Source organism: Lissotriton vulgaris, chromosome 3_1, assembly GCF_964263255.1.
Source record: "Lissotriton vulgaris chromosome 3_1, aLisVul1.2, whole genome shotgun sequence".
Taxonomy (NCBI): Eukaryota; Metazoa; Chordata; class Amphibia; order Caudata; family Salamandridae; genus Lissotriton; species Lissotriton vulgaris.
In genome coordinates, this window is record NC_141689.1 from 2,104,973,960 (window position 1) to 2,105,000,310 (window position 26,351).

Here is a 26,351-nt window from a genome sequence, read left to right on the forward strand (position 1 = left end):
AAGATCTGGCTTGAGAAGATGTAGAACTGCGAACCGAGCTCTCAAATTGTGAGTCGTGGAGCGGAGGGGTATGAAACCGGACTGATCCGGCAAAACCATAACCGGCAATATCAGTCGCAATCGCGTTGCCAGCACTTTGGCAATAATCTTAACGTCCGTATTCATCAGGGACAGAGGTCGATACGACTCGCAGTGATTCAGGGGTTTGCCTGGTTTCTGGAGAGCAACCAACAATGCCTCTCTCATCGTTGCCGGAAACTGTCCCTGTTCCAGCGCTTCCTCCAGAACCATCGCCAAGTGCGGCAAAAGCAGATCCACATATTCTTTATAAAATTTGGGTGGCAAACCGTCTGTGCCGGCCGCCTTGCCATTCGGCAGAGCCGCAATTGCATCCCGAAACTCCCCCTCAGTAATGTGATGCATTAAGACATCCTGCTGTCCCCTCGACAGCCAGATCAATGCTATGTTATCCAAATATTGCGCTTACTCGTCCTCACCTGCCGTCTCCCTATGTCCATACATCTGCTCATAGTATTGTACAAAACAATCTAAGATGCCCGTCGCGCTTGTCACAGTTGTGTCCCCATCCACTATCTCCTGTACACCACAGTGCCTAGCCCAGGGTTCTCTAATTCTGTCTGCCAGTCCGCGTCCTGCGCGCCCTCCCTCACTATAATACCGCGCCCTGGTGCGTTTGGACAAGAATTTAACGTCCTGGTCTGCGAGGTCGTTATATTCGGTTACTTTCTTCCGGATTTCAGCCAACCGAGACTCCTCCGGAAGTAGCTACTGCTGTCGTTCTAGAGACAATAGTTCACCCTCCAGTTTGTCCATGGAGTCCCTTAGTGACTTAAGGACCCCAGATTGTAAACCTATACACGCTCCCCGTATTGTTACCTTAAAGGCCTCACACACTGTACCCATGTTCTCCACAGATCCAACATTTTTTTCAAAAAATTCTTCAATAATTGTCCTTAGTCTTTCACGCAGCACCAGATCCGTCAAAGTACCTGGGGATAGACGCCATGAGAAAGGGGTCGGAGTATGCGACGGCAACCCCACCTCCATGAGCACAGGAGCATGATCAGAGAGTGTCCGGGGCAAGTGGCTCGCCCTCCTGACCCACCCGCTAATATCTCGTGTCACCAACCAATAGTCCAGCCTCGACCACGTGTCATGCGCAGATGTATAGCAAGTACCTTCTCTCACTCCCGGATGCCCCAGCCGCCACACATCCACCAATCCAAGTCCATTCATACCATCACGTACCGCATCAGCCACTCTCCTATGCACACAGGGCCTCTCATCCTTCCTATCTAGCAACCCATCCAGTGTCACATTCAAGTCCCCTCCGCAGACAGTCGCCGAGGGTGGGAGAGCATATACCTTGTTCCATAGAGTGACATAAAAGTCAGGATCATCAACATTTGGTCCATAGACATTGATCATCGTTATCAGCGTACCACATAGTTTCCCATGCAATATAATATATCTACCTTCTTTGTCAATTTCTTCGTGCAGTGAAACAAACTGTACATTTTTCTTAATTAACCCCTTCCATGCGGCCGCGATTCCCCTGGTGTGCTGTAAGCAACACGAACAGGGGCGGGCCGTGACGAACCCCAGCCGTCATCAGCACACGAGCACCGTAGTGCATGACGGCTGGGGTTCGTCATCAGCATGGAAGGGGTTAAAATCATAACCCCACGAGCATATGAGGAGTAGTTTGATGCTAATCGAGTGCCTGCCCATTGCCTAGCCATGGCTTCCACCACCCTACCCTTAAGATGTGTCTCTTGAAGAAAGACCACCTGTGCCCATGCTGGTTAAGAAAGGCCAACATTTGTCTGGTCTTCTGTGGTCAGTTCAGACCCCTCACATTCCATGTTATCCAACTAATCTTTCCCCCCTCAGCCATAAGACCCTTCCCGGAATACTGATGCATAGAGAGGGAGCAAGCCTCCAAGCACCAACTGCCGAATATAAGGCAGCAAGCCAAACAACCTTCTGCAGAAGTCATCTGAAAAGCAAAGCAATATGACAACCAATAGATCGGAATCCCAGTTTCCGCTTCCCCCAACCTCCCGCCCATGAAACAACCCCCCACCCCCAATGTCTCCTCCCCCGCAACAGTCACATACATAACACCCCGACCCCTTTGCTCCCCCTTATCCACTCCCGTCCATGATTCACAACAACTCAGAACAGCACCACAGCCACCCTCCAACCCCCCTCCCACTTCAGCCACCCCAACCAGCCAAAGCACACCCGAACTCCCCAATCCCCCCTTCCCCTTGCCCCCTGTGATTGTGCTTTGGGGTACTCCCATATGTGGGGGCGTAGAGGCGCTTAACTCCCGCATACGACACAGGAGGTGACCAAGCTAAGAGTATGTAGTTCCGCTGCCATCCACCGGCAATAGCACCCACCAGTATATTCGACAGAAAAAGAAAAAACCCACATTCAGTGGCACAAGGGCAATAACACAGATCCAAATATGTACACTTTGTCAACAGCACAACTCTGCTTAAGGAGCTAGACGGTAGACCCACCCCACAACGCATCGCCACACTAGCAGAGTCTCTTCTTCAGTGGATGAAGCAACCCCCATCTCAACTATACATACGTGTCACAACAGTTGAGAGAATTGCAGAGCAAACCATTACGCAACAAATAACATTGCAGTTCAAGAATAGCGCAAGAAACATTCCGCACAGACAGGGCACCATATAATAAGCATAAGTCCACCATTCGATATCAGCTTGCAGCACCCCGGCCTTCGTCTGCACCCCAGCGGAAACACGCTGTCTGTACTTACATATTGGAGATGAGAAAGCAAGGGCCATTACATCACATATCAACAGTCCCACAAATATCAAAAATACAGCATTGTCCGGTGAAGCCAGAAGGCAGCCCCCCATGAAATTATCGCCCTCCTAGTAGCTAAGATACATCCATCGGGCAGCAGCAGAATCCAGATCTCACTAGTTCAGAAGATCAAGATACCAGAAGTGGAACAAGGAGCTTCGTCATGGAAATCAGCATCACCATCAATGAGGGCCCGGGACCCCACACACAGTCAGAGCTCCGTATAAGGGATATACAACCCTCGTCAATCGCCTGCGTTCATTTCATCATCTCCTTCTTGTGCCATCCCGGAAGCACGCTTACGCTTTTTTGGCATTTTGGCATACTTCATTGCAGCCTTCGGCGAAGTGAATATCTTATTATCCGATGGCGCCCCTATTCTCAACCGGGCCGGATACAACATGGCGTACGGGATATCCTCTTTGCAAAGAAGTTGTTTTACTCCGTTAAATTCTTTCCGCGCCGCCTGTACTGCCATCGTAAAATCGGGAAAGAATTCCAACTTTTTGCCCTGATAGTCAATAGTGCCCTTTTCACGTGCTAGAAGTAATAGTACATCTCTGTCTCTATAGTTCAAGATGCGGGCGATTATTGGACGCGGCGGCGCTCCTGGCACTGGTCTTTTAGCAAGGGAGCGGTGTGCTCGTTCCACAATAAACATTTTGGAGAGTTGGTCTGCCCCGAATGTCTACAAACAGACGCTCCATAAAGTCCTCCATTTTACCCACATTTGTGGATTCTGGCAGACCCGTAACACGTATATTGTTGCGTCGAGACCGCCCCTCCAACTCCTCATTCTTAGCCTGAATGACCACCAGCACTCTCTCCATACTGAAAACCTTATCCGTGACAGTGGTAAGACCATCTTCAGTTGCAGACACCCTTTGCTCCACCCCGTCCATCCTTTCATTTTGTCGTTCAAATTGCGCAGACATATGGTCAAGTCGGTGATTGACAGCTTCCATGGTGCCCTCTATGGATTGCAGAGTTTTCTGCATGGCTATTAGCGTGGCTTCTAAATTGGGCGCTCCCCCCGCTGCACCTGGAGGATCGGTATCCGAGGTAGCCTGCGACAACGTCATTGCAGTTTTGTGTGCGTCAAAGTTCAGCTTAGGCTGATTGCGCTCAGGCCTGCCCATGTCGCCGGTCACCTATATCATCAAGGGTCCACAGGGCGAGTCCCTAAGAGCCGGGCAGCTGGCGGCCGATCGCTGCAGTCAGGTAATGAGCAGCTATGCAGCCACGTAGCGCCAAGCACTCCAAGAGACACGTGGGCACTATACTGACCAGGAACCAGCCGCTATAATGAAGGTCGCCGACCAAAGAATTCCACTGGCACTCACAATGACTAGGCCTGCGCAGCAATATGGCATCCAGGAGAGCCCAGCCCCGCTGATAATGCCCCTTAAGCCAGTCTGCTCTCGGCGGCCCGCAACGTCCAGCAGACGAGCCCGACCAGCTCACAGAGAACACGGCTCGCCCCACATTCTGCAGCCTGTCTTAGCTCCGGCCCGCACCCCGCCCCCGCCAGCCACAGCTCCCACGGCCGGACCCAGGCAGACCGCACGCCACCTGCTCAGCCCCGGCCTTCCGTAGCCTCCGGCCCCACTCACCGCAACCAGCCCGGGCAGGGCCGCCGGTGTCACGCTGTCGTCCAGGTCAGGCTCAGTAGGGCGCCGCAGACTCCAGCCGGCTCTCCCCTCGAACGTTCTCCTGCCGCTACCATTCTCGCCGCTATATTTCAGGGTGCCAATTATGACCACAAGCCCATTCCAGCAGCAGCTTCTCCGTGTACCGGGTCCGGGCCCTCCGCCATGCGCCAGTCCCCGCAGTGGAGCAGCCGAGTCGCCGTTGGTGCCAGTTGCTTCCGCCCAGTTATCCCACAGAGATGTGCCGCAGGTCAAACGAGTTACTCTGGTGTCGTTTGCATCGGCAGATGACGCTGGAATCTGCAGATATATAACGGATGTTTGCTCGGTCGAGCAGAGCCTCACATATGTGCGGCCATCTTGCCGCGCGCTCTCTAGCGCCCACTCACCACTGTAACATTAAGAACATGTAGCCTGTGATGGCCACAGTTCAAAATATTATTTACTTGTTGCACCTCCCAAAAGTCAGGGTATCTTTTCTTCAATATTTATGCACCTAGCAGTAATACAAACAAGGCACCACTCGCCAACTGTAAAATAGCTGTTAAAGTTATGTAAGGGTGTATTAGGTTACCACCAACCTGTGAATATTGTCATTACTTGACTTAAGAGGCCATCTTTTAAGCACTTGCATTCATGCCTCCTGCAGTTTGTTTCCTGAAAGAGGGCTTTACTAATTGGCATTGCTCCCCTGTGCAAACCTTTTTTCCAAGGGCTGAAAAGAAAGATGTACTTTGAACACCCCCTTGTTTTGAGTCCTCTCTCCTTACCAGGCAACCACTCTATGGAATTACCTTTTTCTGTAATCATTCAGCTGCAGATAGAGCTGTACATACTTTACATTTTAGAAGAACAATTATGTACTATGTTGACCGTACAAAATTCATCAGAAAAACAATGCAAATCGTTGTTTGGCAAGCTCATTTCAAAAGGTAGCCCTAGCAGTTTGATTGTAACATCTATTCAGATTTGTTATACTAAAGTCAGATACACTTGAACTCTGCGCCTAGGGCACATTCTAGTAGCAAGAAAGGTGCCAAAATGGCTTTCTTAGACAGTATCTTGTTAGCAGATGTCTGCCAAGTGGCTAATTATGGTGTGTATTCTCATGTTCACTAAACATTATTTTGTGGCCCTTCATGCCCTACAAGCACACGTTGGACAGACTTCTACACTTATTCTGCTTGCTGCGCCGAAGGAGCGCCAAAGGAGGGCCAGTCTGTGCCCGTCCGTGCCACGGACGTGCCTAGTGCCAGACCCCTTGCCCGTCCAGTTAGGATGTATCAGCCTTCTACATTAAGGTATTCACATGATGATCTTATCGCGTTGGATGTCCTTAATTGTGGTGAGGGAATTCCTTGGAGGGTGGATGATAATTCCTCTCGGGTGTGCCCTGCGTGTAAATTTCATTTCCATCCCACACTGCGCTGCCCTGATCGAGTAAGCTCTGACCCTATGCTGATTAGAGCAGCGTTAATTAATGCTAGATCTCAGGCTAAGCATGCCGCTGACGTATTTGAAATTTTGGCGGAGAACTAATTGGATCTCTTTTTTATTACTGAGACCTGGTTAAATGGTTCTTGTGCTCCGGTGGTGGAACTAGCTATTCCGCATGGTTTCAAGATCACGAGGGTGGACTGCCCACTCGGGAGAGGGGGTGGTGTAGCCGTGATCCACAGAGACAAATGGGTTTTTTCCTGTGAGCCCCAAGACGAGCTAGAAGATGCGGAGTTGCTCCATTTTTCCATTGTGCTTAATCCACATTTTACCCTAGGAGGTACTCTAGTGTACCGGCCTCCGGGTAATGTTGGGAATTGGAGGAGGTTATAGTGCCTCGTGCCTTAAGATTTGTCAGGTATCTCCTTTTGGGGGATTTTAACATTCATGTGGATGTTTTGGATTCCACTGAGGCTATTCGCTTGGGTGAAGCTTTAACTATGGTCTATCTCAAGCAATGGGTCGATGCCTCAACTCATAAGGGTGGCCACCTTTTAGACCTGGTGTGTTCTAATTTTGATATTGTCCTGACTTGCCCTGAGAAGGTGACATGGTAAGACCATGAGTTAATTAGATTCTCCTGGTCCTTGGATAGAGCTACGGGGGCCGGGAGTATTCCCCAATCTGTACATTTACAGAGGAGCAATCTAGCCATCATGAATGAGTGTTTATCCCGAAACAGCCCGATATTGACTTCGGAGATCGAGACGGCAGTTAGTGCCTTCAACACATGGATAGAACAGGGGTGTGCTGCTTCCGTCAACAAGGGATGTATTCGCAGGATGCGTTCTACCCCCTCCAAACCATGGTTTTCCCACACTTTACGGGAGCTGAAACTTGGGTGTAAGAAGCTGGAACAGGTGTGGGGACAAGCTTGCACTCCCGAGGCAAAGAGCAATTTGCGTGAGGCTCAAAAGGATTACTATGCTGCGATTAGGTCAGCAAAGAACGAATATTAACAACAAGGAAATTTTTTTAATTGTCCAGAGCTTTTTATCGCCATGCGCCGCACAACTTCTGTTGCCTTCATCCGATCATTGGTGTGAAGAGCTCTCTTCTTTCTTTATAGACAAAATTGCTAAGATCCAAGAGGACCTGCGAGTCGTCTGTGACGGCTTCAAGTCCTCTCCAGCACTACCCTTTTTTCCGGTGCCTGGGTCAGCTGAGCAGTTTGTTGTCTTCTCTCCTTCCACTGAGTCTGACACTCGGGCAGTACTTGAGGCCCTGAAATCGGGGTCCCCCTCTGACCCTTGTCCTGCAAGGGTTCTTGGGGGGGGGTGGCTGATACAATATGCAAAGAGGTTACTCAGATTGTTAATCGCTCCTTTTCGTCTGCAACTGTTCTGCTATGCTGGAAGCAAGCCAAACTTCTGCCACTTCTAAAAAAAAAAAAAAAAAAAAGGCTGGGTCTGATCCGGTTGCCCCTACCAGTTACCGGCCTATTTCGCTGCTGCCGGCCCTGGCGAAAGTCTGTGAGAAGATTGCTTTTAGACAGTTAGATAATTTTATTCAGTCATCTCAGGCCTTGCACCCTGCTCAATCAGGGTTTCGGGCGGCTTATAGCACTGAAACAGCACTGGTTGAGATGTCCGAGGCGATCCCGGAGTGCCTTGATGGAGGTGGCAGAGCTGTTCTGATGTTACTAGACCTCTCTGCCGCCTTCGATTCGGTGCCCCATGCCCTACTTCTTGCCAGACTAGCTGCCGTTGACATCTCTGGATCAGCACTTTATTGGCTGACGTCATTTTTGGATAATAGGAAGTAACAGGTCTGGATGCCACCTTACGCCTCCTTGCCAAAAAAACTCACTACAGGAGTCTACCTTGAGCCCCCTGCTTTTTAATGTTTATTTGACTCCTTTGATTACTTGGCGGAACAATTGAGGGCTAAAATAATGGCCTACGCCGACGATACCCAACTTCTATTCACCTGGTCAAAAGAGAATATGGATACGTCGGCGTTCAGCTTAGCCTATTATCTGTTTTTCGCTTGTTAGCATTTGCCCAGCTCAAGTGTAATGAAGACAAGTCGGAGGTTCTGTTCTATGGTTCCTTTCCCGATAACTTCAGAGACCTCCTATGGCCACCGGATTTGCCTTGTCCCAATTCTATGGGTGGCCCAGCTAAGAACTTGGGGGTCTGGTTTGGGAATGATCTTAAGTTTGAAGACCATATTAAAAAACTTACGGGCATTTGTTTCGCCACTCTTAAAGCCTTACGCAGGTTTTTTCCCCTCCTCCCGAGAGAGGCGAAAGAGATGCTGTCACGTGCTCTAATAATTTCAAGGCTTGATTATGCGAATGCCCTGTTTAGTGGCTTACCTGCTTATCTGATCCAACGGCTTCAGGTTATCCAAAATGCGGCCGCACGACTTCTGTTTCAGCTCCCCAGGAGATCTAGCGTCCGCCCTTACTTGCGCAGTCTTCATTGGCTTCCGGTTGCCCACCGAATTTTGTTTAAATCACTGGTTCTCTCCTTTCGTGTGACCGGTCAGCTTGGCCCTGTGTACTTGAGGAAAAGGTTTACCTTATATTTCCCGAACCCCTGCCTCCGCTCGGCCAACCAGTGTCAAATGACTGTGCCTAGATTTAGGTACGCTAGATTAGGAGGCCAGTCTATCTCTGTTAGGGCCTCTAGGGCCTGGAACGCTCTTCATCTGCATCTTAGGGTTGCCCCGACCGTTGCTGCCTTCAAGAAAGAGCTGAAAACTCATTTGTTCCATATGACCCTTTAACTGTCAGCTCTTTTTTTCCCACTACTTTATGCAGCCTCACTCACCGCGTCAGGATACTTGCTAGTAATGGAGCGCGATATAAAAGCTTTTATAACATAACATAACAAGTAACCACTTTAGGGTTTGGGTACTACTTTTCATTCTGTGCCCAACATATGATGTACAGCAGCATATGCTACAAACAGAAACCGTTACTTACCTAGAAGAATGTAGCTCATAGAGCTGTAGATCAGTGTGCTCTCTACCTCCCTAGATTGTCTCACAATAGTATGTGTGGTACTACAATCAATGCATATTCTTTCTCCACTCCACAGATCTTATGTTTCACATCTTCACACAATAAAAACCATAGTGGAAACAACATAAAGGTGAATTGTGCGTCCTGGTGCATCATGGGTTTCAATGGAGTTATGGGGATTCACCTCAAAATGTAAAAACATTTGAGATTAACAATAGAGGGCAGGACTTTAAAAAACATGCCAATCTACAGCACTACAATAAGATGCAAACAGAATATTACTGACAAGTACATTTTAGTTTAGGTTGTTCCATTGCAAAGCTCAGACTATTGAAAGACCGGGCTTGAGATCCTAAGATATATAAACATGTAGTTAGCTACTGCTGAAAATTTTTACACTGTCTATTTCAACATAGATGCCATGAAATTAATATGCTTTGTTTAATGTATTTGTTTAATAGTGTTTAGAATAACCTGCGATAACTAAACTAATTTTTTTTCATGTCATGGTTGATATTGATGTAGGGGTGAGAGAAAACCAAAGATTGATCTGTTTAGAACTTGCATTGCTGCTATCCCAAGGCTGATTCCAGATGGCATGAGCCGAACAGAACTCATTGAATTGTTGTCGAGGTACGTTTAGCATTAAATGTTGTAGCTACAAAAGAATTGGAAAGTTTCCCACAATATAGAGTGTACGTTATATTAGACACTGCAAAGTTAATGTCTCTATGCCTGATAACCTATTTTTAAAGTTTGACATCAGCGCATGCTTGTCTGAGCTAGTATTAGTTTTCTTATTTTCTTTTTTTTGCATAATCACTAGTAAGCCATAGCCTCCAGTGTATGAAGTGTGTATCGCTGCAGATATGGAGGAAAGTAGACCCTTGGAATTTCCTTTAAAGTGTGCTTTACTTTTTCAGCACCACCATGCAAATGTGACTGTGATTCATAATTGTTGTATAGTAGGAGTCTGGAAAAAAAAAAACCTCGGGTGCAATAGACCCTAATAGGATTGAGTTAACCAGTCAGTAGTTGTGGGGTCAAGGCCATGAAGTAACACTATACTAGTGTATGTGGTTAACTTTAATTGTTGAAAGCTTCCAAAGCTGCCTACACTAAAAAGCTGGAATTTTAGTGACTTCTTTTCACTTACGATTTCTTTGGTGGTGTCTTCACCATAAAATGAATAATGTCAGTGGTGGTAATGTAGTGTGGGTTTGTTCTCTGACTTATGTTTAATTGCTCTTGTATCCTGGGTTGATCTTTTCGCACAGCCAAGAATGTGCAGTCTTTTGATTACTGCATGCTCAAGTTTCTTCTTCGTCGTTTCCTTACAGGTGCCTTGCACCTGCAGTAGGACTCCAGTATGCCTGTCCAACTCTGCCACAAGTTCTGAAAAAGTCTGGAGGACCTAATGGCCCCATATTGGGCCAGGAGTGTGATACCGTCACTTGTGGAGTCTAAACACTTGTCCTCCAGGTAGTCTACCTCTTCCGCTGAACCTCCTGTCACAGCAACAAGGCAGGGTCCTGTACCAAAATCTCTGCAAGCTGCACTTTCATCCATGGATTGAACAGCAGCAGATGAGTGGGTATAATCTGCCTGCAAAAGTGGTGTATGTTATTGTTGCAGCTTGGTGCCATCTACCAAATCCATTTATTTCTGTATCCAGTTCCTGTCCGGTTGCCACACTGTAGGAAAGTTGGAGCTGCGTTAATGGTTACCTCCTCTTTTTGCTGGTGTTATTCTGTTTGACTAATCGGACTAGGATCCTGCTAATCAGAACCCCAGTCACTGTGCATCCTCCCAAAATGACTATGGTAAGTACTTTGGTACCTTTGCAATTAACTACTAGTGTACCCTTTTAAATCCCTAGTATATAGTACTAAGGTACCCAAGGCATAGGTACACCAGGGGTCTGTCATGGGCTGCAGCATGTATTATGCCACCCCTGGGAGACCACTCAAACGGATTACAGGCCTGCCATTGCAGCCTGTGTGAGCTGGTGCTAGCACCACTCACCACAGATACAAGTTACCTTATATCTGAGGTCACTGCACTTAAACCTGTTAGTTACCCCTAAGGCAGACCTTTCAATCCTGAAGCAGGGTGCTAAGTTATAAGTGTGAGGGTGCCCTGCATGAGCAGGACAACCCCTACAAACTCTGGAGTCGATCCTCCAGGCTTTGTAAGTGCGGTCAGCCATTGTATACACATAGTGGACATCAACTCAATTACTAGACGTCTAACTATATATTGACTGCACCAAAACAGTTCATGTGGTATCAAACATGTTGGAATCCCATCCCAACACAGATTCCAGTGTTGGATGAAGGATCCCATGTGCTGGGAGACTCCAATAGGGAGCCCCCTGTATTCCTGGTACCAGCCTTTCAGGGTCTAACAGCAAGCTAGTGCTGCTGCCGACCACTGATGCTCCAGCAGGGGAAGGTAGAACAATACATTTCCTGTCACATGATGGTGTGGCCACGTCCCAGACAGGACTTTGTGTTTTGGGCTGGGCAGGAGGCGCTTGAGAGCACCATTAGACTGCTTTCAAGGGCATATTTGGTGTCCTCCTTCCTTACATACTCCAGTTGGAACCAGTTCAGAGAGCCTTTGGCTAATGCTTTGGCACAAAACTGGACAAAGGACATTGGAGTATCCTCCCTTCTGTCCAGCCCCTCCTCTTGGAGGATCCCTGAAGTATACCAACCCTTTCCCTAGGGTGCTTAAGGGCTTACCTGTGGGTGGCTCTTCAGATACGTTGTGGGACAAGATTCAGATCAGAATCCACTTCAACCGTCTGGGCATGTTGGACTTCACCTGTAGCCGAGACTGCATCAAGGAAGACTCCTGTGTTTCCTGGTCTCGTCTTGCCAGTCTTCTGCGACGTCTATGCCTGTGCTTCACCCAGGTTCTTCTCCAGGCCTGTGAGCATCAAAGACACCAGAAGTAATCTCCCTTGGAGTGAAGGAGTCATTCTGTAGGCACTGCAACAAAGCTGACCGGTCTTCTGCTCCTGAGCTCCCACGAACTCTGAAAGGTTCAATAACACAGGTGGTGGTTCTGCAAGTTCTTCGAGGTCTGCACTGCCTTCTCAGCAAGTTCAATGCCAGTATCTCTCGCTGGAACTGCTGGAGCAGAACCCCTGAGCAACGCATCGACTTGCCGTTGCCCAAGTTTGATGACTGTCCTCAAGAGATCTTCGGGCTACAAAAAGATCCATCCTCCAGCCTCTCTTCCTACCAAGGTCTTAGTCCTTAGTCTTCACCGCATCTTCTGCACTGTGGGCCTGCATCTTTGGTGAGCTGCTAGAGGTCCTCTTATGACTCCTGTGGCTTCGACCTGTGGGTCCTCTTGAAGGTCTTCTTTGGCTTCAGTGGGCTCCCCTGCTTCCTCTGGCCTGCTCTCTCTCCTGCATTCGGGGAGTCCCTTGGGCTTTGCTAGTCCCAACACTGCACCTTTTTTGTTTACCACGTCGGTTCCTGCTCCCATGGCTTGTTGGTGCTCCATCCCCAGACATCGACCCTCATGGTTCTTGACTTCCAACGTAGGACAGCTCATCAACTACTCCTGGATTTTCACAGCAACGCCTGGTTCTCACAGCTGCAGTGAAAAGGTCACCGTCAACTCTCCTGCATCTTGTCATCAGTGGTCATTGGTCTTCCATGCCTCCTGTCACAAGTGGCATAGACTCTGTCCCCTCTGCTTGCAGGTGCTCCTCTTCAAGAATCCTACCTTCTTTGCCAGCGGCATCTTTCCTGAAGTCCTCTGTTGTGGTCTATGGCGGTTTCCGACATCACTTTCCTGGTGTAGGCATCCTAGTTCTCCAGTACATGCCTGAATCATCCCCTTGTCGTCTGAGTGGGAGTCCCACGGTACATAAAAAGCAGTAAATATGCCCATAATAACCAAAAAAACGTGAGGTGGAAGCTTGAGAAACAGGTGTAGGTGGCACGGACTCTGCCGATTCAGATGGCGGGAACAAGCGGTAATAGGTTGCTCATCCTCCTGATACTTTATGAACAATTCTGAAGTGCTTCTAGCTGTTTGAAACTGGTCATCCACCTCAGAGTCCTCTTCACTTTCATCTGAATCCTGTAGTTGTGCAGGAACCTGTAGAGGTACCTTATGTGGAGAAAGAAGCAATGGAGATAGGGGTTCTAGCGTAGAACCACGTCTCTAACAATGAAGGCGTCGTCATAGATGGTGTAGATGATATAGTCGTAGACGCTGACCAGAGTTGCAGCTCTGTACAAGATGACAATTTCTGCATTGACGCAAGAGCTGTCGACGGGGCCATCGAAGATGGGACTTTATCCAGAGGTGAAACCGTTGACGCGGTAGTTTCCGTCAACGCAGTTGTCTTTGACGACAATGAGGGCTTCGTCGAAGAGGTAGACGATGTAGTTCTCGACGACGAACTCGCCGTCGACGAGGAATCTGTCGACGATGCAACCTTCGAGGATGAAGTGGTCGTCGACAAGGCAGTCGTCGACGGGACGCCGACGATAGATACTGCCCCTCTCAGCGACGAGATGGGTCTCACGGAGACCAGAGTCGACGGGGATGGAGCAGACTACATGCTCATTTGAGGGTTCAGCGATGAGGTCACTGTCGATGTAGATGTTGCGTCAACAGAAATCTTAGTCGACAAAGGAGTCGTCGACGATGGGGTCTTCTTCTGAAGGAGAATCTTCTCAGAAGTTAGCTTAGAAGGTAGGGTTTTTACTGCCTTTCTCGGGGGCGTGGAAGGCAAATGCTTGCCCTTAGTAGGTGGAGTAGCCTTTTTTTAAGTGGAAGGCCCTTCAGAACCCTTAGAGGGCTGTAGTTTCCTCAACACCTTGGCCCCAGGAGAAGACAAAACCTCCTCAGCAGGCCTCTTCCTAGAGGACACAGATGACCCAGAGGATATACTTCCCACCTCAGAAACTGGATTGTCCTGATCTTTAAGCTTCTGTAGCCACAGAAGTAGACAGCCCTCTCGGTCTCTGAGGGTTTTCTGAGGGAAGATCCTGCATATCTTGCAGTCCCAACTGGTGATCCGGGTATAGGCAGTAAATGCATTTCTTGTGGGGATCTTCAGAGAAAAGCCGGAGCTTACCACAAGATTCACAAGGCCTGAATAAAGATTTCTTTGAAGAAGACATCCTAAGAGTAGAAATTCCTAAAGAATTGACAAGAACTGAGAAGAGCTCAGAGAGACTCGCTTCACACGACGTGCAGTAGAAAATCTGAGAGCCTGAGCCTCTGGGGAGAACATTCTGGTCAGTGCTGTCGCCCGATTGGCTGCAGTTTGGACTATGTATAATGACTATGATAGTCATAGATGTGGAACTTTTTTCTTGGTAGCTTTTGGCTACTTAACTTCCTGCTTTTATGTTACCAAGCTGTTTTGGTTATTATGGGCCTATTTACTGCTTTTTATGTACCGTGGGACCCTCACTCTGACGGGGAATGATTCAGGCGTGTGAATTTATGAAAAACATCAATACTGGAGAACCACCGATTACAGGTAAGGGGGGGGGCGGTACTCGGGGGGGGGGGGGGGGATGGGGGGCTCTCCAACCTTTCCATATTCCACTAGGTTTCTTCAGGGTACTCTGGGAAGGGTCATCCTTCTTGAAAACGGCAACCCTGCATTTCCCCTTGACCTCTATCTGAAAGAAACACGTTAGTGTTAGATTCCTTACCTTAGAATATCCCCAGGCGTCAGTCTGGATCCGGAAACTTTTGCGTAGCAGTACCCCTGCGCGTCGGTAGGCGTCGTCTGCAGGCGTCCCCTGCGGCTCCGCGTCCGTCGTTGGCGTTGTGCGCCGTGATGACGTCGCTGGAGTATATAGACGCCGCCTCCGCGCGCTGACGTCAGTTCTTCTTTTTTCCGCGCCAGTGGACGCAGATCTGAAGAGCAGTACTCCGGTCTTTGACCAAGTTTTTCGACTTATTATCACTTTGTGCCTGTTAGGATGCCTGGGTTCAAGCACTGTGATGACTGTGAGCGCACGATGTCGGTCACAGACCATCACCACCTCTGTCTCCGGTGTCTGGGCCCCGACCACGACGTGGACTCCTGCGTCGACTGCCGGGCCCTCACCAGCAAAGCTAGACTGGAGCGGTCCCGCAAGCTTCTGGAGCTCCGGGTGTCGGCCCCACGTCGGGACCGGGAGCGGTCCCGGTCCGGCCGGAGGTCGAGAGAGCGTTCGAGGGAGCGGTCGCGGGGCCGCGCTGAGCGTTCCGGAAGTCGACACCACTCGTCATCCTCGTCAGGTAAGAAACACAAGAAGTCGGGGCGTCGTCATCGTACCCCCGACTCCCCCCCGACGCTCGCGCGATGCGGCCGGGGGTTCGGGTGACCCCAACCCCGCGGCTCCGCGAGAGTCGCCGGCGCGGCCTGCCCCATACCCTCAGGTCCCTGGGCACGGTGCGACGCCTGAGGAGATAGAGGCGTTCCTCATGGCCATGAGGGCCCGGTCTCCTCCGGCGGGTTCCACGGCGCCTGCGGGCCCAGTGAACCCGTCCGGGGGCCCTAGCAGTTCTGCTGACCCTACCTCGACGCCGTCGGATGCTCCGATTCCGGCGCCGCCGGCGGCGCCGATCCCGGCGCCGCTAGGGCCTTCGGGGTCGACGCCGGATGGACGCCCATCCGACCCGGCGCCGATTCCATCGGGGTTGCCCACGGCTCCGCGCGACGCCGGTTCCTCGGTGCCGGCTTCGGGCGGCACTGGGGCTCCGGCTCCGGCGCCGGCTCCGGGCGGCGCCGTCCCCTTACCTTCACCGATGCCGGACGCGGGGCCGGACGGGCGTCGCTCGACGCCGGTACCGGCGCCGATGGGGCCCATGAACCCCGAGGAGCCGGTCTACATCGTTGACTCCGAATACGGAGAAGATGAAGAGTTCGGTGAAGGTTGGGAGGGGTCCGAGGACCCTCTGTCACGCGAGTGCCAGTATGACCCGGACTGGACAGGTGACTTGGGGGATGCCAGTGGTCTGGACGACTCTCCTAACCCTGGTCTGATCTCTCCTCCTTCCGTGGCATCGGTGGAGGGAGCTGCATATTCCGTGGTGCTGATGAGGGCTGCCACGGCCTTACACCTTGAGCTCCCCGTCGCGGCCGTGAGGCCTAACATCCTCACCGAGGTCTTCAAACCGCAGTCATGCCCACAGGAGCCACTGCTGCCGTTTAATGAAGCCTTGTCAGACGTTCTGTTGGGCACTTGGTCCAGGCCCGCTTCAGGTCCGCCTGTTGATCGGAACGTGGCCAGGCGCCACCGTCCTTGTCCGGACGACCCCAAGTTCCTGTCTACCCACCCCACTCCTGAGAGTCTGGTGATCCAGGCCTCGACCTCCCAGTCCGCATTCCCGTCGGCCCCGCCCAACAGGGAATCCAAGAGGTATGACCAATTTGGCAAGAAGGTCTTCTCGTCCATTAGTTTGGGCCTGCGGTCTTGCAACACCGCTTGCCTCTTGGGCCGCTACACCCACTCTGTGTGGGATACGGTCGCGGAACTGCTGCCAGAATGCCCCATGGAGGTGCGGGCAAAACTCGGTCAGGCTGTGGCTGAGGGCCGAGATGCAGCGAAATATTCGATACGGTGTGGTCTTGATACGACCGACTCGCTGGGCAGAGCTATGTCAACGACAGTGGCGATTCGTCGCCACGCCTGGCTGAGATCCGCCAATTTTTCGGCAGACGTCCAAAATACCTTGATGGACATGCCGTTCGATGGCTGTCACCTCTTCGGTGACAAGGCGGACCACGCGCTGGAACGCTTCAAGGACTCCAGGGTCACGGCCAAGTCCTTGGGTCTCTCGACCCAGCGTCAGCAAACGGGTTTGTTTCGTCCCTTTCGTGGCCAAGGAAGGGGCGCCCCCACACGTGCTGCCAGCCACGCGCCGCAACAATCCTTTCAACGCGGTGGCGGCCGTGGAAACCGCCGTGGTGGCGGTCGGGGACAACGGCGGGGTCAGACCACACCTTCCCCCGCAGCATCTACCCCAAAATCCTCCTAGTCCGTGCTTTCGGCCCCATGTGACGCCAGTGGGTGGCAGGGTTCGCCATCACCACGCTCACTGGCGCACGATCACTTCGGACAGGTGGGTGCTGCAAATCGTCCGAAGGGGCTACTCCCTCCCCTTCGAGACCTCTCCTCCAGCCATGCCACCGCAGAACCACCGTGTGTCGGGGGACCACTTGACACTTCTGCAGGAGGAAGTTACGGCCCTCTTGGCCAAGGGGGCCATCGAGCGCGTTCCTGGGCCAGAAGTAGGGCGTGGTTGTTATTCCCACTACTTTCTGGTGCCCAAGAAGGACAAGGGGGGCCTACGTCCTATCTTGGATCTAAGGAACGTCAACGGCTTCCTCCGGAAGGAGAAGTTAAAGATGTTGACGTTAGCTCAGGTCTTGGCTGCTCTAGACCCACAAGACTGGATGGTAGCGTTGGACTTGCAGGACGCCTATTTTCACATTCCCGTCCTGCCGGCCCACCGGCGTTACCTGCGGTTCACGGTAGGCCAGGAGCATTTTCAGTTTATCGTGCTTCCCTTCGGCCTTACCAGCGCCCCACGGGTGTTCACAAAGGTGATGGCGGTGGTCGCAGCCCATCTACGCAGGTTGGGGGTTTCAGTCTTCCCCTACCTAGACGACTGGTTGTTGAAGGCGGGCTCGCCCCAGACAGTCGTCCACCACCTTCAGATGACGGCAGACCTCTTGCACGACCTGGGGTTCTCCATCAATGTGCCGAAATCACACCTGTGTCCCTCTCAAAAGCTCCTTTTCATCGGAGCGGTTCTGGACTCTGCGCAGTTTCGGGTTTATCCTCCGGAACGGCGGGTTCGGGATATTCAGGCTTTGATTCCCATCTTTCAGCCGCTATTCCGGGTTTCGGTCAGGTTGACGCTGCGGCTGCTGGGACTGATGGCTTCCTGCATCCTTCTGGTGCATCACGCTCGGTGGCGGATGCGGGCTCTGCAGTGGGACCTAAAGTTTCAGTGGGCCCAGCATCAGGGCAACTTGTCCGACCACGTCTTGATCTCGGAGGGCACTGCGAGACAACTGCAGTGGTGGCTTACGGACCGCGATTGGGTCAGGGGCAAGTCCCTCTCCCTTCCCCAACCGGAGCACGTTGTCGTGACGGACGCGTCCCTCCAGGGTTGGGGTGGCCACTTGGGAGAGGCAGAGATCAGAGGCATCTGGTCTCCGGCGGAGTCCCGGCTCCATATCAATCTGTTGGAGCTGCGGGCGATTCGTCTGGCACTGAAGGCATTCCTCCCCTTTGTCAACGGGAGTGTAGTGCAGGTGTTCACCGACAACACCACCGCCATGTGGTACTGCAACAAACAGGGCGGTGTGGGGTCGTGGACCCTTTGCCAGGAGGCTCTGCGCCTCTGGCAATGGCTGGAACGTCAGGGCGTGACTGACGGTTCAACACCTGGCAGGTTCTCTGAACGCCAGGGCGGACGAACTCAGCCGTCGGTGCTCGATGGATCACGAATGGCGTCTGAACTCGGACGTGGCGCAAGGCATCTTTCTGCAGTGGGGAGAGCCTTGGTTAGATCTATTCGCCACCGAAGAGAACGCGCAATGTCATCAGTTCTGCGCGTTGGAGTTTCCAAGACGGCACTCGCACGGCGACGCCTTTCGGCGCGAGTGGAGTTGCGGTCTGTTATACGCCTTTCCGCCTATACCACTTCTGCCCAGAGTGCTGAAGAAGATCAGGCGCGACCGGGCCCAAGTTATCCTTGTGGCTCCGGACTGGGCTCGAAGATACTGGTATCCCGAGCTACTCAGCATGTCAGTCGGTCCCCCGATCCGCCTGCCCCTTCAGGAGGACCTTCTGTCGCAGCAACAGGGGACGGTCCTCCACCCGAACCTGTCCAGTCTCCACCTCCATGCTTGGAGATTGAGCGGCGGCAGTTGAGGCCATTTGACTTGCCTCCTGAAGTCTGTGATGTTATTCTGGCAGCCAGGCGTCCCTCCACTAAGTCGGTATACGCCTGTCGGTGGAACAGATTTGTGGCATGGTGCACAGCAAAGGATGTGGATCCTCTTTCTGCCCCTCTTTTGGAGGTTCTTCTGTTTCTTCTTTCTCTTGCCCAGCAGGGCTCTGCTCTGGGCACTATCAAGGGCTACCTTTCTGCCCTTTCAGCCTTTTTAAGGCTTCCTGATCAGCCTTCTTTGTTCAAATCCCCGATTGTAACTCGATTCTTGAAAGGCATCACTCACATGTTTCCACCTGTTCCGTTTGTGATGCCTCAGTGGGATTTGAACCTGGTTCTAACTTTTCTGATGTGTGCTCCCTTTGAGCCCCTTCATTCTTGCCCTCTCCGTCTCCTGACTTTAAAGACGGCTTTCCTGGTTGCCATCACCTCTGCCAGGAGAGTGAGTGAGCTCCAGGCTCTTTCTGTCCAACCTCCTTTCCTGTCCATTCATCCCGACAAGGTGGTTCTGAGGACTAGACCTTCTTTCCTGCCCAAGGTTGTTTCGGCCTTTCACATCGGGCAGTCCATCACCCTCCCTTCCTTCTTCCCGCCTCCGCATCCTTCGAAGGATGAAGAGCGGCTCCATCGTCTGGACCCAAAACGTGCGCTTTCATTTTACATGGATCGCACACGCCAGTTCCGGGTGGATGACCAACTGTTTGTTGGCTACGTGGGTGCGAAGAAGGGACGGGCGGTCTGTAAACGAACCATCTCTCGATGGGTCGTCCTCTGCATCAAAGCGTGCTACTCTTTGGCTCGGAAGGAGCCTCCTGTTGGGCTGAGGGCCCATTCCACTCGGGCCACGGCGGCTACCACTGCCCTGGGCCGGGGAGTCCCCTTGCAGGACATTTGCCAAGCGGCTACGTGGGCCTCGCTGCACACCTTTGCGAGGCACTACTGCCTGGACAGTCAAGTCCGGAGGGATGGCTTCTTTGGCCGTTCTGTCCTCCAGGACTTTCTGGTGTAGTATTGTATTGGTTCGCAGACCCACCACCGGGGTTGGTATTGCTGGGGTATGTATTCTAAGGTAAGGAATCTAACACTAACGTGTTTCTTTCAGATGAACAAGTTACTTACCTTCGGTAACGATATATCTGTAAGAAACATTAGTTAGTGTTAGATTCCTTACCGAACCCACCCATCCTCCCCGTTCTGCGAACTGATACCAAGGGTTAAGGACATCCCTTTCAGGGCCCTAGTTTTACATGGCACCAGTGTTGGTTCTCTCATGGCTCTGCGTCTCCTGGCGCGGAAATGCTGTGTGCAAAGAACTGACGTCAGCGCGTGGAGGCGGCGTCTATATACTCCAGCGACGTCATCACGGCGCACGACGCCAACGACGGACGCGGAGCCGCAGGGGACGCCTACCGACGCGCAGGGGTACTGCTACGCAAAAGTTTCCGGATCCAGACTGACGCCTGGGGATATTCTAAGGTAAGGAATCTAACACTAACTAATGTTTCTTACAGATATATCGTTACCGAAGGTAAGTAACTTGTTCGTTAAGTGCACAGCTGGGTTTCCACTCTGCACACAGCCTCCGTGGGATTCCTGTGTACTTACCTCAGGTGGTTCCTTGGGTCCCCAGCTCTTCTAATTCTTCTGGTCCAAGTCTCGACTTCAGTCCCAGTTCGCATTCCACTTTTAGTATATGGTTTGGTCTCCTCCTGGAGAAGACTGTGTATTTGCGCTTACCTGTTACCATTTGAAATATTGTGTCTCTGGGTAGGAAATATACCAATGTGTTGGTGAGTATGTTTTAAAAATATAACTATTTTTATAACTACACTGAGTGGTTCTTTGTCGCCTAACCTGCATTATAGGATTATTCTGATAAAACAAGCTCCTTAACACTCCTTCTGGACTAAGCCTGAAGGCTGCGCTCCACAGCTATCACTTGGAGCTTTCTATGGTTGTCTTAAGACCACTAAAAGCACCATAAGTGTGGTCTGGATTAATGCTGGGTGCGTCACTTAAGTGTACTCCATATACTAAGCCAGCCTCCTACACACATCAGGTTGACCCTCTTGAGTACAGACAGTTTGATATTTGTTTTGTTACTCTCCCAGCAAAGCTATGTTGTGTTCACTGTTAAAGCCCTTTCGGCATCTCTGCGTTTACCTGACTAACATTTGTTATTCACATCATGCTTTCTAGGAGAGCCAGTGTGCGATCTCACCTTCGCAGTCTTCACTAGCTCCCAGTCGCCCATCGAATCCTGTTTAAATCTTTGGTTCTCGCGTTTCGGGCCACCCACCAATTAGGTCCGTTGTATCTGCAAAAAAGGTTTGTCTTGTATGTTCCCCGTCGCGCTCTTCGCTCTGCAAATTTGTACCAAATGACCGTGCCCAAATTTAAGTATTCAAGACTGGGCGGTCAATCCATTTCTGTCCAAACTGCCAGGGCCTGGAACGCTCTCCCGCTGCATCTAAGAGCGTCTCCGACAATCTCTATGTTCAAGAAGGGGCTCAAAAGACATTTGTTTAACATTACCATATAATCATTATTTTTATGCGCATTCTTTTCTGGATAACCTCACTCACCGCGCCAGGATACTTTGTAGTAGCAGAGCGCGATATAAAAACATTTATAACATAACATCACTGGTTCTGATACCCTACTTAAATCGACTCACCCATATGTTCCCTCCTTTACCCTTTATTATTTTCGAATAGGACCCTACCTTGTTCCTCACATATTTGATGTGCATGCCCTTCAAGCTCATGCACAGTTGCTTCCTTAGATTGCTGACCATTAATACCGTATTCCTCACTAAGATTACATCTGCATGCCATGTCTGTTCACTCCAGGCACTGAAAAGTGCAACCTTCTATATCACCTTCTTTGTTAACAGATTGGTGATGCAAAGTCAAGCTTCCTTTGTGTCGAAGGTAGGGGGTCTCTCTTCCACATGGGCCAGTTTTTCTTTCATTGCCTTATTCGCTCTGCCACACTGCTCTATGGAGGAGGAAAGCCATGCGAGTAGCGATTGGACACTTTTGTGATCTACAAAAGCCCTATATGTGGACTGGTGTGAAGACTTAACAAAGCAAGCATTAACAAGGATGTAAGAGCAATTAAAAGGCTTTATTGGTTGATTGTGATCTTTAGTGAGATCAAAAAGCTTTTTGTCTGTCTTGAACCCGTCCATGCAGAATGCAGGCTCCTTCACATTACATATATTCCGCACATGTAGAACAGTGATTGCTTGCTTTGAAGTTGGTAGATTGGAGTATAGAAGGTCTACATTTCAGTACTGAGAAAGAGTGGTAATGGAAGATGTTGGGCTCCTATGGTTTCTTTATCAGAAGGTAATTTTTAAAACATTGTGTTATTGTTTGTTTCTTATTCCTTTGGAATTGCCCCTCCACTCTTCAATTTTTAATTCTCGTCAGGCATTCAGCATTCAATCTTGTGGGATTATAAAATGAAAGAGGCACATTTTAACTGGAGTGTTCTTTTTCACTGATTATATTGAAACAAGAGTTTGTTAATATAATGAGTTAATTTATTTTTCATAGTTTTGTAGCTTGCATAAATTCCCGTTAGGGTGTCCCGGCACTATAGGATTGAAAAGAAGCGACGAAAATATATTCTAAAATATACATTTTCTGAAAATGGGGACTAGTACAAGAACTGGGGTTTTCAGGTGCTTCCTTAATGTGATAATTAGGGGTGGGCTGTATGACTAAGGTGGGAGAATGCAAAACTTTAGCGGATGGATAGGACAATGATTGCCCCTAGTTAAGCTTTCTGTATACTTAGGACACTTAAGAATGAAAACTTTACTAGCTGCCATAAAAGAAAGTTTAAATTCTATTAAGGACACGGAGGTGAGGATTTAGCTGTTCTCTCTTCACTTTATTCAATTTATTTTCCAACCAGACGCCATTTTTCAAGAAGTCATTTACGTAATAAGACTACATTTCCCGTGATCAGTTGTGAAAAAGACATTAAAACAGCTTTTCGAATCATAACGCAGTCGTCAGTATAATGGTCCTTGGAGCCCTTTTATTTCCCTTTCTCTTCCTGCATTGACAGCATTCAACCATTCGTCTTACTCATGTTTGTTGGATTCCATCCCTAAAAGGATCAAGAAGATGCACTTTGTCACTACATAATTAAAAACCTGAAGCATAATCTGACTACATGTCATTACATGAATAAACAAGCATTTACAATGCAATGGTCTCGGCATTATTAAAGGTAGAGCTATTGGCATTGCTTATGACTTTTTTTTTTAATCATAAATAAATAACATTGTCATTTACATTGCCAATAGCTTAATCGTTAAATAAATGGCATTGTCATTTACAATGCCAATAGCTTAATCGCTAGCATATGCATGACCTATTGCATTTACACCCACACAGAGCCACACACACACATACAGAGCCACCCACACAGTCATTCACATAGAGCCACCCACACACAGAGCCCTCCTCACAGACAGAGCCACCCACACATAGAGCCCCCTACAAAAAAGCTATCTATACAGAGCCACACACACACACACAGCCACACACACACACACAGCCACACACACACACACAGCCACACACACACACAGCCACACACACACACACAGCCACACACACACACACAGCCACACACACACAGCCACACACACACACAGCCACACACACACAGCCACACACACACAGCCACACACACACAGCCACACACACACAGCCACACACACACAGCCACACACACACACACAGCCACACACACACACAGCCACACACACACACAGCCACACACACACACAGCCACACACACACACAGCCACACACAGCCACACCCACACCCACACACAGCCACACCCACACACAGCCACACCCACACACAGCCACACCCACACACAGCCACAGACACACACAGCCACAGACACACACAGCCACAGACACACACAGCCACAGACACACACAGCCACAGACACACACAGCCACAGACACACACAGCCACAGACACACACAGCCACAGACACACACAGCCACAGACACACACAGCCACAGACACACACACAGCCACACAGACACACACACAGACACACAGACACACACACAGACACACAGACACACACACAGACACACACACAGCCACACAGACACACACACAGCCACACAGACACACACACAGCCACACAGACACACAGACACACACACAGCCACACAGACACACACATCTACACACACACAAAGCCCCCCCAGACACACAGAGCCCCCCTGACACACAGAGCCCCCCTGACACACAGAGCCCCCCTGACACACAGAGCCCCCCCTGACACACAGAGCCCCCCCTGACACACAGAGCCCCCCCTGACACACAGAGCCCCCCTGACACACAGAGCCCCCCCTGACACAGAGCCCCCCCTGACACAGAGCCCCCCCACACACAGAGCCCCCCCCACACACAGAGCCCCCCCACACACAGAGCCCCCCCACACACAGAGCCCCCCCACACACAGAGCCCCCCCCCACACAGAGCCCCCCCCACACACAGCCCCCCCACACAGAGCCCCCCCCCCACACAGAGCCCCCCCCCCACACAGAGCCCCCCCCACACACAGAGCCCCCCACACACAGAGCCCCCCCACACACAGAGCCCCCCCACACACAGAGCCCCCCCACACACAGCTGGAGAGGGAGGGAGGGAGGGGTGGGACATTTATGGGCGCATAATCTTCTGATGAAGTGGGGACACCTCTGAAGTGTCCGGGCCACCCTGCTGTGGTGTCTGTCTGTCTTGCGTAGGGGGTCAACATGCTCAGACCGCCACTCTGCCCGCCCCAGCCCCGCATGCATTCTTCTAGCCTCTGGATTCTTACTCAAAATCGCCGTTTCTGCTCCGCACGCAACAAAAGTTTGAAAGGAAAAAAAATAGGTCCACTGAATCAGACAGACATCTATTCACAAACACATAAGTGATACAAACGCACAGTAACTTGTGACACACAGACATCTACTCACAGACACATCAAGTGATACAAACACACAGTAACCTGTGAGACAGACATCTACTCACAGACACGTCAAGTGATATAAACACACAGTAACCATTGAGGCACAAATAGCACGCACTGACACACAGAGTACACTACCTCACACTGGCACTGTCTGCGCCTACTAGACACAATCTACTCTCAGACACCTCTAACGGTGCAAACTCAGTGTCTGGTGACAGCCGCAGCTTCTTCTGACAAGGACACGCGTGCACTGACGAACACAACCCTCAATGCGTGCAGGTGGCGGTGTTGTGGCGCAGAATTGTGGTGACTCGGTCGTTGTGATGCTTTAGTTCATGAACACGGTGTCTATCAGTAGACGTGTAATATAGCGCCTGGTGCCTCTGTTCGGAGGTGCTGCTGCTAGGCGCTGCACGGAGTGCTCAGTTCCACAGAGGCACGTGGGCTCGTTAGCCTGGACCCTGGGGTGTTGCAAGAGTGCGTGTGAATGGGAAGGCCGTGTGTGTGCGTGAGAGATGTGTGCGTTCGTGGTGACCCCTGGCGGACCCTGCAATTTCTCAACCCAGCCCCCGGGACCCGCACCGACTTAGGTCCCCCACCCACCGCCCCGCGCACCTTGTCCTGATGCAGACATAATGCGAGCCGGAATCCAACGTCGCACATTACATGTGCGTGTCACCCTTGTCTGTTAAAGTTTTCCCAGAGCGCTAAGAAGTGGCGTCGAGGCGCTAGGAGAATATTAAAGAAAACAGACATTTATGGGCGTATAATCTTCTGATGAAGGGGGGACACCTCTGAAGTGTCCGGGCCACCCTGCTGTGGTGTCTGTCGGGCGTAGGGGGTGAGCATGCACAGACCGCCACTCTGCCCAGCCCCGCATGCATTCTTCTAGCCTCTGGATTCTTACTCAAAATCGACGTTTCTGCTCCGCACGCAATTAAAGTTCGAAAGGAAAAAAACTAAAATTAGGTCTACTGAATCTTAAGAAATGATTGTGGAGACGTAAATACGACTCATCAGCTTGAACTAACCGAGAACTCCTAACACAAACAAGCCGAGGCAGCATGGCCGCTGGAGAGGGAGGGAGGGGTGGGGGCCCAGGGGAGCGGCAGAGCTCGACTGAGGAGGGAAGAGGGAAGGGGGGAGGCGAGCAGAGCCGAGCAGCTTCTGAAAGCAGAAGGGAAGGGAGGCGAGCAGCTCCGGAAACACCACCACGCTTCTCCAAGGCGAGGCGGAAATACCTCGGAGAAACACACAGCCATTTTCGGATTCGGGGGCGTGTTTTTGCAGTTGAGTAACGGATGACGTAACTGATTGAAAACTTCAAAAAAACACGCCCCCAAATTTGCTCAAGACGGGGCCTGAACCGAGTGACGCCCCTCTCCTCCATTGGCTGGCCAGCATTTACGAGGCC

At 50.9% G+C, this 26,351-nt stretch overlaps 1 protein-coding gene across 11 annotated transcripts in view; it reads left to right on the forward strand.

Annotated features, from left to right (window-relative positions):
* FRYL (FRY like transcription coactivator) overlaps positions 1–26,351 on the forward strand; it is a 2,483,143-nt gene that overhangs the window by 828,732 nt on the left and 1,628,060 nt on the right. For all 11 annotated transcript variants that reach the window (XM_086962669.1, XM_086962670.1, XM_086962671.1 and 8 more), the window contains one exon: positions 9,511–9,618. In XM_086962669.1, the coding sequence (XP_086818795.1) occupies positions 9,511–9,618 (108 nt within the window). The remainder of the gene's footprint in view (positions 1–9,510; positions 9,619–26,351) is intronic.